This window comes from Poeciliopsis prolifica, unplaced genomic scaffold (assembly GCF_027474105.1).
Source record: "Poeciliopsis prolifica strain line A6 unplaced genomic scaffold, Auburn_PproV2 SCAFFOLD101, whole genome shotgun sequence".
Lineage (NCBI taxonomy): Eukaryota > Metazoa > Chordata > Actinopteri > Cyprinodontiformes > Poeciliidae > Poeciliopsis > Poeciliopsis prolifica.
The window spans coordinates 517,969-531,223 of NW_026562476.1; the positions used below are offsets into that span (position 1 = coordinate 517,969).

General features: G+C 35.6%; 1 protein-coding gene across 3 annotated transcripts in view; it reads right to left on the bottom strand.

The window, feature by feature from the left end:
* Positions 1-1,638: 1,638 nt before the first annotated feature.
* Positions 1,639-13,255, bottom strand: part of amot (angiomotin) — a 28,962-nt gene continuing 17,345 nt past the window's right edge. For all 3 annotated transcript variants that reach the window (XM_055023445.1, XM_055023447.1, XM_055023446.1), the window contains 8 exons: positions 12,697-12,789; positions 12,152-12,297; positions 10,435-10,584; positions 9,750-9,946; positions 9,111-9,239; positions 7,461-7,696; positions 6,057-6,311; positions 1,639-5,562 (listed from right to left, as the gene is read on the bottom strand). In XM_055023445.1, coding sequence (XP_054879420.1) covers positions 5,429-5,562; positions 6,057-6,311; positions 7,461-7,696; positions 9,111-9,239; positions 9,750-9,946; positions 10,435-10,584; positions 12,152-12,297; positions 12,697-12,789 — 1,340 coding nt within the window. In that variant the 3' untranslated portion in view covers positions 1,639-5,428. The remainder of the gene's footprint in view (positions 5,563-6,056; positions 6,312-7,460; positions 7,697-9,110; positions 9,240-9,749; positions 9,947-10,434; positions 10,585-12,151; positions 12,298-12,696; positions 12,790-13,255) is intronic.

The following is a 13,255-nucleotide window of genomic DNA, read 5'->3' on the forward strand; positions in this document are numbered from 1 at the left end:
AAAAAAGATGATGGTTTCATTTTAAATGTATGTAACAAAACGATAAGGTGTGGGTAGGATGAGATAAAATACATTTTATGTAATTTTTTAAAAACTAATTTTTCCTTCATTTCTTTCAAAATCTGTTTACATTCCCTTAAAATGTGTAAGCCTTGTTGTAGCCATAAGCCAATCTATTTTTATTTTTAAGTGTAAAAGTATCCAATTAATTGTGCATCTTATTCTCAAAATTGTTCATAAAATATTGACTGCTTATGCTGGTAATGTACAAACTGTCCACTGTGCAAGTTACATATGTTGCACTGACTAAAACTTGCTGTTATATTTCAAATCAGAAAAATAACTGAATTGGATCAACAAAAGATTCAGTTCTGAAAACTTAGAATTAAATAGAGAAGATTTAACAAGTTATTTTTTATTCTTATTACTTTGCAGTTTTTGATTCTATGGCCCCAGCGGAAAAATTGAAAATTTGTGACACCATATTCCTTTATCATCTCAATGATGTCAACAAGAGGGGTCCAGTGCTATGAATGCTGGGAGATGCAGTTTGATCAGTTTGCTTCAGAAGTCCTTTGGAAGGCCACCAAGATCGTTGGAGATCGGCAGCAGCACCCCTCACAGCCCCACTAGGAATGAGTGTATGTGTATGATGGATGGATAGACGGATGGAAGTCCACCAATACAAAGCTAAAAATTGAACAAATTTGCAGTCAGAAATGAAATTTTGTTTAATCTAATTACACCAGATCTACACACACGATAACTTACTATAACTCCAGCTCAGCACAGCCAGGTCAGTAATTATAGAATTTTAAAAAGTAAAATTAAATATCAAAATCTCCTTCGTGTTCCGTTTTTAGATCAGCTGCAAGTTCTTAGAGAACACTTACATATAATGCATTGAGGTATTCGTCGCATAGAAATAATGAAAGGAGTCAATAAATTGCATACTTCTTCTCTGATGACTTTGAAGAAGTATTCAATCTTCTTCAACGTCAGAATAAGACTTCTGACTTTGAAGTCTTCTTCTTACTTCAAAGTTCAACAAGTGAACTGACCAACATGTGGTTTCCAGCATGATTTATTGTGACTCCAAAACAATTAGTGGAAAGAATTACTAATGTATCAAATGAGCTTTTCAAAAATAATTACTAATGATTTAGTAATCATCAGTAATTATCAATTTCTTGTGATCTGATGAAAATGAAAGCTGGTCTATTAAATTCAGTGTGTCTTCACTAGTCTGGGGTGTAGTGTTAGAGGAGCAGTCACATTGTAAGAAAGAAGCTTTAAATGAATTACAGGCTGGAGAGACAAGAAACAAATCACAGAACTCAAGTCTTCTGAAACACTTTTCTTAAAAGATCTGTCCACTTTGCCATCGCTGTGCCCCTTATAAGAGCATAAATGAAGTTATAACATTTTATAGTGAGATTTGTGTTTGATACATTTTTGAGTCTGAAACAATGAACAGAAAACTTGCGTCATTGGCCACATATCACTGAAGTGAATTTATACTTATTTCAATCTTTTAAATATGCACTCAAACAGAAAGATGTGCGTGTGTGTGCACGCGCAGCTGTGCATGTGACAGATTACCATTCTTCAACTCAATAAACCACTTTTAAACACTGCTCAAATGAAGAAAAGTGCTGTTTATTTAGGTTAATTGACACAGAATATAAAGTACAAAACAGAATACAACATACGCATAACTTATTTAAAAATATACCCAGGTTTGGTTAAAATGTCCATTCCACTTCAACAGTGACAGGTAAGTTAGTTTGCAGAAGAAAATACATTCAAATACCTTTTCATAGTGATAGGGAAAGATAATCATCTCTATTTTCAAAGGGTCAAAGTGGATTTCAACTATCAACTTCCAGTTCACTGGAACTTCTTCTACAAAATAGATGTAACTGCATTTGGCTGTACTGAGCTATTTGTGCTCCCACTTCATTGTGTTAAACTGATACAAACTGAAAGAACTGATTCCAAATTCAATATTTGTAAGAATTTCACACAATTATGCCCAGCTGTGACATTTTTCCTTTTTGAAAACTACATTTTGTGACATTATTGTTTGGTCGAATATGTGCTGGTTACATGTGACCTAGTATGTGGCACCTTCACTAAGTTGTGGCAGTGTAGTTGTCTTAGTGCTGCTGTGTTGGATTTGTAGCCAACAGTGGAATGACTGACTACTTTCATGATGTAAATTTTAACACAAAGCCAAACATTCAGAACAAAACCTAAACTGTCCACTGTGACTGCTGCAAAGAAATGAAATTGCTCTTTTTCTAACCTTACAGTTCCAAATATGTTCTTAAATTATGTTTGTTTTGTATTTTCAGTCCTTGCCTCTTCTGTAACTTTCTAACCTCCTTTGAAAAACACATTTCATGCAAGTTAATGTGAAAAACATAATTTTTAGCCCCAAAGATTCAAAATTCAAAAATTAGGGCACATTCACAATGAATACATGTAGTGTGCTGTCTGAGAATAAAATTTGTTCATAAGAGTTCTCTGTCATGCAGCACGCAGACCTGGTTTTATGAAAGAATGATCATATGACAGAGTTATGGGAAAGTAATGTTGAAATGAATGTTTTTGAGCAAAACATTTTAACATCAGGCAACAACTGAGTGACTGAAGGAACATGTATTCAAGTTATGTATATTTATTAAGCAAAAAAGCTTTTCAAATCAAAATAACACTCTGAAATAGTAAAGTGTTTTGCCACATTACACATCAAGGCCCGACTCTTGTCAGACCTGTAGAATTAGAAAATCACCTAAATAAAACATTCTGGCAACAAGCACCAGGTGGATATAAATAATAAACACATACTATTTTCTAATTTGCCCCAAATTCCAGAAAGTCAGCAAACAGTCATTGGTATATCAGTTTGGAAGATCTTACAAATTAAGACTTTGAGACTCTACTAAACCACAGCTGGACCTATTAATGACTAATTCAGAGAATATGGAACAACCAGGAAACACTATAAAGAATGTCATAGCTGCATCTCTAGTTATATCAGAACTGACAAAGCATTAAAAAAGCAACATCACTCCATTGAAACAAGGTGATGTGATGGTCTGGGGATGCTTTCTTGTTTCACCTGACTCACCATATTTTATGGTGCTCTTTAATACTTCTCTTTAACAGAAAATCCTTTAGAGGAATGTTATTAAAATGAAGGCTTTTAAATGATCTAGCCAACTATGAAGTGAAATCAACTCAGGTGGTCGGGAGTTACTATAAGCATGCTAATTTTGCTCTAAATTGTACAACTTGACTAAATTAAAACCTTTATAGAAAAAAAATAAGGGGTGGCCAAAGTTCTTCTTCAGAGATTTAAAGATTTATTACCAGTTACTGGAATTACTGATGACAGTTTTTGGAGCCCAAGGGGCAACAGCTGTGATACCTTCCTGGAGGAAGAAATTAGCTGAGATAATGCTTCCATCAACTTCCTCTCCTGCTAATAACTTACTTTCATAAAAATGAAAAACAATCCTACATTAGCTCATCTGTTTCTTTTTTGTGTCCCTGCTGTGTCTTCTCAAACTCCCAGTGGGTTGTGGCAGAGGGTCGTTTGGACTAAGCCAAGTTTTTCTGGAGGTTTCTTCTTATTAAAGTTCTTCCACTCCACTGTTGCTCCATTCATGCTCAGTATGAGGGAATGCTGTTAAATCATCATCACAGTACATGTGATTGTTGCTACATGCTGGTCCAGAAAGAGTTAATACTGCAAGTCAATGACTCGATGTCATCTGCAGTGTTTCATTACACAGAAACTTTTTAAACTTCAGTGAATAACTATTTAAGCATACAGTACTGTTTGATAACTAGGATCAGTTGGAATATATTTGTGATTAAATTGAAAAGAGATTTTGTAAAGTCCTTTGAGATGACATTTAATGTGAATTTGTGCTATTTAAATAAAACTGAATTCAATTCAATTCAATTGAAATGAAATGAATTGAATTGTGGGCTGTGGTGTGGTTGGTAGAAACTAGAAGGTCCTGGTTTTGTGTCCCAACCTGTTGGTCTTTCTGAATGGAGTTTACAGAAGTTCTTTTTATCTTGTTAAAGGCAGTAATGATTTTGCATATATTCAGGGTATTTTATGTGAAATAAAATGAAGCCTTAAATGTAACTATATTTTCCAGCACTGGATATGCATATGCATTCTATAAGCTTTTAATGCTCATGTTCAAATCTCATCTTCCAATTGGCTGACAGTAAATGGTCTTGCTTGAAAACAAATTGCATTTTAAGGTTAGAGAGGGCAACATGGTGTGGTAATAAAATTATCTGATTAACTTCTCTTTTTTAATTAATGCAAAAATGAATGTATGTATGTACGCATGTATGAATGTAAACATTGCAAAATGACAGGCTGATTTAATTGAATTAAGATACACATACTAATATTTAGAGAAGGTTAAAAGGCTGAACTTCTAAGTCATTTATGATTTGTCATGTTTGTAGCTTTTTAAATTTGTGGTTTTAAGTTGGAAACAACAGACAGAAAGTAAACCTCTGTATGTGAAGGGTTTGTTAAACACTAGTTGATATCAGTCCTGACTGCATATGTGTCTCTAATGTCTAAGATATACAAACACACACACACACACACACACACACACGCACACACACACGACCAAATGCCTTAAAATAAAGCGTAAAGCAGATGTGGTAATCTGTACAATAAATATTGCAAACAACAGTATATACAATTGTTCCAATGCAATTTGTCTGGATAAATTTTTTAATATTTGAAATGGTTACTATACCTTGAAAAAGCGATGCTCTTTCATCTCTATCTTTTCAGAAAGCTGAACAAAACCAGTTGGAAAACTTGTTTGTTGGAAAACTTTATAAAGTCTGTTAGATGTGCTAAAAACACTTGGTACTACAGTTAGTAATACAGTGACTGTATAGTGACTGTAGTAATAGGATCACTAATAATTAAACACAACAACTACTTATTAAACACAAAAGTGTAACAAATAGAACACTTTGACTCAGATACAGAAATCCCAAATGAAATGTATCCGAGTTTGGAGGGGACTTTGCTCCTCAGTATTGTCTAACTATGTACATTTTTTTAAAAAGTGTATATTTAATTCCCTACTACTTTCAAGAATACATTACAACAGAAACCAGTGGAAAAAATATCACCTCTGAAATTGCTTCAGGCCTATTTTTGATACAGAGTTGTACCCCTTGCAATCTTGTTCTTTCTTCAGTCAGGCTAAAATTATAGAATGAAAGGATATTGGATGAAAAGATAAATCAAAATGTCTCAGGACTGAGATGCAGCTCTCACTGTGCAGGATGATTAAGAGAGTTCTTGTGATGAAGCTGCCATTCCATCACTTACGCATACTTTTTTTTTCTTGAAGCCATGGTTTCATATGAGGATTTCAACGATGTCTGTGTCTAATTCTTGCTGGACTGCTGGAGCTGACGAGAGAGCTTGTTGCTGTGAATGGGACTGCACAAGGAACCTCCGTTCAAAGGTGCTGCTGTGAAACACTGGAACTTCTACACAAAGACGGCAAATAACAAAAACACATGTAAAGGTCAGACAAAAGTTTTAAGATGAACAATGAAAGTGAAGTTAACCCTGATCTTCGGTTTGATGCACAACTTTTATTGTTCATCTATTTTGCCTCAGTCCTTTACTTGCTTCTCCCATACAGTTTTAAACATTGCACACGAGTAATAATACCTTTGTATCCAGAAAAACATAGACATGCAGTGCTAATAAAAATGGTTGCCTTTCTTGTGAGTAACCTAGGCTGGCGTTACCTAATCTTTCAACAAGGTATGTGAAAATATTGACTGAACATTATGAATAGAACAAGATCAGTATGTGGCCATTCAAAATTCTAAAAGAAAACTAAATAACTAGACTTATTTATGTAATGAGTTCATTGAGAAGAACTATGTTTGAAACACAGTTCTACAAAAAATTGTAAAATTAATTTGAAAGAGCTGATCATTTTATAATCCTACAAGCTAGCATGTGAGCTGACCTGCTAAGCGATCTGGGATGTAGACTGGGCTCGGGCTTGATAGGCGGGCAGGCAGGGTCATACTCTGCAGGACTGAAGGGCTGGGCTTGCTTGCTTCTTGGCCTTGACCCTTGTCAGTCTGTGTGCAGCTGTCCCGGCTGCCTGTCTTTGAGTGACCTGTAGTCATCAGGGTGGTAGAAAGTACGGGGGAAGGGGATGACGAGATGGATTCTGTCCGCAGAGACTCTGTGCGACATTCTGGACCCAGCAGAACTCCTACACAACCATAAAAAAACTGAAAAACTTCTTGAAGAATTAACATCTGATTTTAGTCCCACCCTCCTCTAATTCTCATTTGTTTTAGTACAACTTACCTAATGAACCACAGTCTGCTTTAGGAAATAAATTACTCTTCATAAAAACATTTTGTCATTAGTCAGATTGTCTAGAACTTTGGAGTGGAAACATAAAGGAAATACATTGGAATCAGTTTTTTTTAAAACATTTCAACAATAAAATGACATTCTGTTCTTGCAGCCCAAGTTTGGGAGTTTCTTTTTGGTGAGTACACTCAGAGCAACAGTTACTTAACTGTCCAGGATTATGACCACTATACCAACCTGAAATCATTACTTCCTGTCCAGGAGACAAAACTGTACCAACCCAGGAGATCCTGCCTTCTGTAGAAGGTATACTTCAACTAAATATAAAGTGTATGACACAACTTCTCCAAATGGAGAATAGTTAGCTCTTGACACAGGGCGATGTGTGATGTTTTGCATATTGCTTATCTAACTTGCTGACAGAAACTGTTTCTCTCTTTTGTTTTATCATTGAGCTGAGCTAATGGCTCGCACATGGAGCCACCTTAGTTTCTAATGAGAAAGAGAATAAAAAAAACTACTATATATAACATTAACCTGTGGAAGAAATATAATAACCTCTGAAATGGTTTCAGGCCCATTTCCCAATCAATCTTTGCACTATCAGAGACCGATCGGAAGTTCCTGAGATCACTATGAAGGTTCTACTCCAGAAAAACAATTGGTCTTTGTGGTCTTGAGAAAAACAACATATTATGTTCTTGTGAAGTATGCAAATGCACTTATAACAACAGAGATGTTTAATTCCTAAATGTTAAGTCAGAACTGCTGATCTTGACTGCATAATATTAATGCCTTTTTGGAGTATTTATGACCACTGTGATGTAGTGGTTTGCAATTTATTTATGGCATTGAAACAGAAACGATAAGTGTATTTAATGTTCTCCTGAATAATGTCATTTAATAACTTGTTTATATTATTCTTTTTATTCAAAGTCCTTTATAAATTGATGAGGCTATAGCAGTTAATAATTTCATTTCCAATTTAGAGCTCAAGTTTCACCTGTAGTAAATTAGAAGAAAAAGAACAGCATGTTTATACCGAGGCTTCCCTTCCAGCTGGCATCCTTGCGCTCCTCAGTGATTGGTGAGCTGCTAAGCCCAAGGTTGTGCGAAAGCAGTCCTGAACCACCTGGACCAGTGTTGGAGATGGACATCAAGGATTTAGAAGGACGCATGGCAGATGGTGCATCAGACTTCATGGGTTCCTTAGAGCGCTGATGAAGAACCTTTATCATGGCATCTTTCTCAATGATCTGGGCATGAAGATTCTTAATCCTGCAGTAATGAGGAATTAACTTTGAGTTAGATCAGAATGCAGGGACTATACAGCTGCAAAGTTAGTCCAGAATGGCAAAAATGTGTGAGTGGAACCCCCCCCCAAAAAAAACAACAACAACAAAAAAAGAGAACTCTACCACACTAATAATATGATTGTTCACAATCAGAAGAATTTACAATTCACAGTGTGCCTTATCTAGATTGTTTTTTAATGCTTCATCAGATTCCTTTTCAGAAATGATACTCCATGAGCAAACCTTGTCCTTCTGACACTCTGACTCAGGATACATGCAAAACTCAATGCAGACCAGTTAATCTGACTTCATACCCCCATCAGTTCAGTTGTCAAATTTTAGGAGGAGAAATTAGCTCAGCTCAGCAACTAAGATTCTGGGTAAAGCAATGCATAGAGCTAATATGCTATTCTTTAGCTATGTGCTCATCCAGGAGTGAATGCTGCAAATCAATGATCTGCTAGGTTTCCTTAAAGACAAACCTTTTAAACTAATATGAATAATTATCTGAGCTCAATGTACTGTTTGATAACTAGGATCAATTGGAATGTGTGTATGTATGGTTGAATTAAAATGACTTTTTTTGTAAAGTGCCTTGAGACAACATTTGTTGTGAATTGGCAATATACAAATAAACTGAATTGATCATCACATAATATCAAAGTTGTCCTTTTTGTTTTCTATTTTAAATAATGTGCTTTTAATTTCATGTCTTATATTTATGTAAGATGATCATGTGGATAATCATGTGATCATGTGAAAATTGATTATCATCATTAACTGTTGCTGAACACAAACTCAAGCAAGGGCTGTCGCCATGGTTATTCAGACAGCTGATGGGAGCTTTCTGAAGATTTATGCTAATTTGCAGCTAATCTCAAATTAGGATTTATAAAAGGCAACGTGTGTCTGCACACAATTTCATAAGTTAGAATTGTTTTGGTAAGTTTCAGTAATTCTCCCTCCTGAAAACTTTCAGTACAAAAATTACACACTTTTCTATGAATGAAGATTCAGATTTCATCTTTTTAACAGCTTGGCATCTTACATGGCATTTCCCACAGCAATCAACATCTTGCACCATGTGACGAAAACAACTTATGAGGCATTATTATGGATATTTTTGGACTGAGAGGCAGACAACTCAAATACTGAGCTCAATGTAGCTCAATATCTGATGGGCCAATGACTCACATGTATGTGACTTCAATGGCCCTATAAGTTGAAATTGTTCTGACTTGAAGATGTAAGCTTGTTACTCTCTACCATGTTCAGTACAGAACGAGCTGCATGAAGTTTCTTCAAAAAACAAGAGAAGTCCAGTTATCTTCTATTTTAAACACATTTTAAAGCCCAGAATGAATTTACATGTGCTATATATGTATTTGTTACCCAACCTGCTCTCCATATCAAGACAGCGACGATTGGCCATTAGGATCTCTTCTTCTTCCTTCTGAATTCGAGCTTCAACAGAAGTATCATAGCTGTTGCTCGGAGAATGGTTTATCCCTGCTGCAGATGTATCCCTACAGCACAAGTGACAAATTTTCAAACAAGCAGAAGGTTATCTTGACCAGAGGTCTTTTTCTCAAGTTCTCAAGGGACATTGTGCTGCAGCTTTTTTAACACATTTGAATCAAATGGCTGAATTACCTTTCAGTATGTAGTCAAGTTAAGAATTGACAGAAAAGCTACCAGTTTTTTTGCTCTCTATTTACCTTTTGTGAATGTCCACAGAAGTCCAGGGAGGGAGTTGTCATTTCATCATGACTAAGTAATTATCGGTTTCTTCCTGCTCTCCATATCGAGAGCAGAAAGATTGAGGGGAATTCAGAATTTCAACTGTCTATAAAGTTTTTTATGAGCTTTGGGAAGAGTCAGCCTGTGATTAGTTTTCAACTTATGGCACAAACTAAGCATTATAACCAGTTGTCATAATGTTGTAAAATAAGACTGGTCAAGATAAAAATATGTTCATACACAAGACAAAATTTAGGCCTGACACCTGATGTTGTCTTCAACTGCAAAAATCTCACCTCTGCACAGCAACGGACGCAGCTGCATCCAGGGCAAACTGCCTCATTACACTTTCCTCTAAATACTTCTGCTCCCATTTAGTCATGTCAGCCTCCAGAGCCAGAATGCGCTCCTCCTTCTCTCGCAGGTGCTCCATTAGGGCTGTGGCATTGTACTCTGATGTCACTAAGCCGCTGCTCTGTGAGGTTCCTTGACGCTGAATGGCATGATTAACATGTGAAGATTGATGGGAAGAAAAAAACACACGCAGAAGACATAAGAAAAACATTTTTAAAAGTTCACGTTTTCTCCAATAATCTAAGGTAGTATACAGTTCCTTTTAATTGTTATCAATGTTTTGGTATTGCTAGTTAAAATCTGAACAGCAGTATTTTGGACAGCAGTAGGTCCAAAAACAGCTTCATCTTTGCAATCATAATTGACTGAAAAACAAGAACAGTAAGCAGCAAACTAAATTACATTACTGCCTGATCAATCACTGTGGTGCCCTACTGGTTTCATGTTTTGTAATCAGAGTGAGAGCTACATTGCCTTCCCTTCCACTTGCACATATGAGAAAAAACTGCTCTGAATTAAGCATATAAACCAAAACTTAATTTTAGTTCAAAACTAGCAGTGAAATGTCACAAAGTTGATACAGAACTGTGGAGATATTTTAGGAATACAGAATTGTGAAATGGTTACCTGCTGCAGACGTAGAGATTCCAGTTCTCTTTCCAGTCTTGTACGAAGACGGTGTTCTAGTTGTTCTCTCTTCTCACATGCTGCCTGGAGCTGGGCCAGAGCCTGTTGCATCCTTTCCACTTTCTCCACATAAACTTGTTTTTTTTTTAGCTACAGATACATATAAATACATACTTTTAAGTTACTGTTGATGATGCTTTTATTTTTTTGTTCTGCTACAGTAAAATAAAAGGCTTATAATCATCCATCGTCTCCAGCAGTGTGAGACAAAATAATACAACTTATTGAAAAAATATGACTTTCTCCAGATGTTCTTATCCATGCTAGAGGTGTCAAAAAGAAAATTTGATGGTGTAAAAATGAACTTAATGAAGGATTGAACATCGTAGATATTCAGTATCATACCTGTGTGTAAATGTATGATGGTGCATTTCAAAAGAATTGTAAAGTATTCAACTTTTTCCCAACAAACTCTCATAGTATTTTTTATGTTTTCTTATGTTTGAACCCACACCAAGTTGTGGACTAAAGTGGAAGGAGAATGCCACTTAGCTTTCAAAATCTTTTGAGAAGAGAAATCTGAAGACTGTTTCAGTATTCCAACCACTTCACAGGGAGTTATCAAGCTACCCATAGTTTTTCAGGAGATTTTCTTCAAAACTTGTATCTGTACTCAAGTCAGTTTATGATGAATCCTTGGAAATTGAACGCTGTCAAAAACACTGATGCAAACTATAAACTCAGTCCCACTTAAAAAGGATAAGGAGGTCCCTGCTCATTGCAGCTAAGAGGCCAAACATAATAAATCCTGCCGTAACTATAACGCTGAGAGTGAATTTGCGTGTTAAAAATTACATTGGTAAAGAACGTAAAAATGCTTCAACACAACAAATCTAATGTGGCCTTTAAAAAACAAACACTTGACAAAGTTTGGCCATATCGAGGCTCAATGCAGGAAAAAGGGACATCTGGAGCAGCCAGATAGCAGGTAAAGCAGCACACAGCTACTAAAACTCACCGAGAAGAGCATGATGCTCAGACAGCTAGACAATAACTCGAAAAATGATTTATGACGCTGGTTCTGCTCTCGCTCTTAGTCCGCCGCTGCGAGCTACCGGTAGTAATATTTCACAGACGTAGAACCGCTCAACCTCCACGAGACTGAACGCAAACGTAACATCCGGTCACCACATCATGCAGAGCAGCTGGGACTGTGGGAATCACCTACCCGGATGAATCCATTCTCCTGTCTCTTCTCTGGGCCTTTTACCTTCACAAAGAAACTTTCCAAAGAATCTCATCTGTTTCTTACTCATGTTGCTGCTTGTGGCTCAATGTTGGCGGCAAGACGCAACCGAGAAATCCGGCTAAAGGATTATTAAAGTAAAAGATCCTCCATACTCAAATATACATAAAACAGAAATATTTAATTGTTACTTGTGCGGCCCGGTGATTGGGGGACCACTGGACTAGGTCATCAAATCAGTCTGTCAAGCATGTTGCCTGTAGGGATTTCTAATGTCCAGCAGGTGTCAGTATTCAGTGACACAGTATCAATACAGTTTTGCTATGGGTTGAAATGCTTCATGACGCTTCATTTACCATCACTATTCATTAACAGTTATCTGGTCCAATTAATAAAATGCCTGATCTTCTTTATCTGTTGAAAGAATTTAGTAATATATCAGGAGACAAAGTTAATCTATATTTTTCTCACCTCCTCCTCCAGTTTAACCACTTTTGCCTGGGCATTGTTCAGCGCTTGGTCTCTGATCTCAATGTGTCTCCTTTGGTCATCTGCAGTTGAGCGAAGTGCATTCAACTCCATCTCCAGCTTTTCCTTCTCCCGCAGAATTTCTTTATCTTAATGGATAATGGAATATAAAAACATAAAGCACACTATCATTTTGTCCATTTTGAAGCATGTAGACTGAATCCTGGCTAAATCAGATTTTCTACTGATTCATTGGTTTCCTGGCTCTTGTCTGTAGTTAGCTTAATTTAGTCCCAACAAATCTAATGATCAATAAAAGCTGGAGAACTTTTATTGATCATTAGAACCCTAAAGAACTTTCTCAAGTAAAGGAATAAGAAAAGGTACTTCTAAAATCAAAAATGCATTTACTGACAAGTCGGAGCGGTCATGGTGTGGTCTTCAAATTTTAATACACAAAATCTCATTTCAGAATTGTTTCAAAAATGTTCTAAGACGATACACAATCGGATTGCAAAGTCACGTGTGCGTGTGTGTCTGTCACTCACTCTGAGCAACCAGCTGGGAGATGGTTTTCCGATTGTCTTCAGAGCTATCACACTCTTTAGAAACGAGCTGTTTATTAGCAGTCTCCATGCGCTCTTTAAAATAACATAAGACAAATGCATCATGACATCGATAAATAAATAATAATTTAAAAATCTGTCATTTTTAATACTTTGCTAAGTTATCATAAGTCTTACTAAAAAGTAAGAAAAATCATCCGATGGCTTGGAAAGGATACTTTTTTGTTAATCTTTATGAGAGATAAAAACTGTGGCATATATATATATATATATATATATATATATATATATATATATATATATATATATATATATATATATATATATATATATATATATATAGGAGACAAAGTTAATCTATATTTTTCTCACCTCCTATATATATATATATATATATATATATATATATATAGGAGACAAAGTTAATCTATATTTTCTCACCTCCTATATATATATATATATATATATATATATATATATATATATATATATATATATATATATATATATATATATATATATATATATATATTATTTTAAA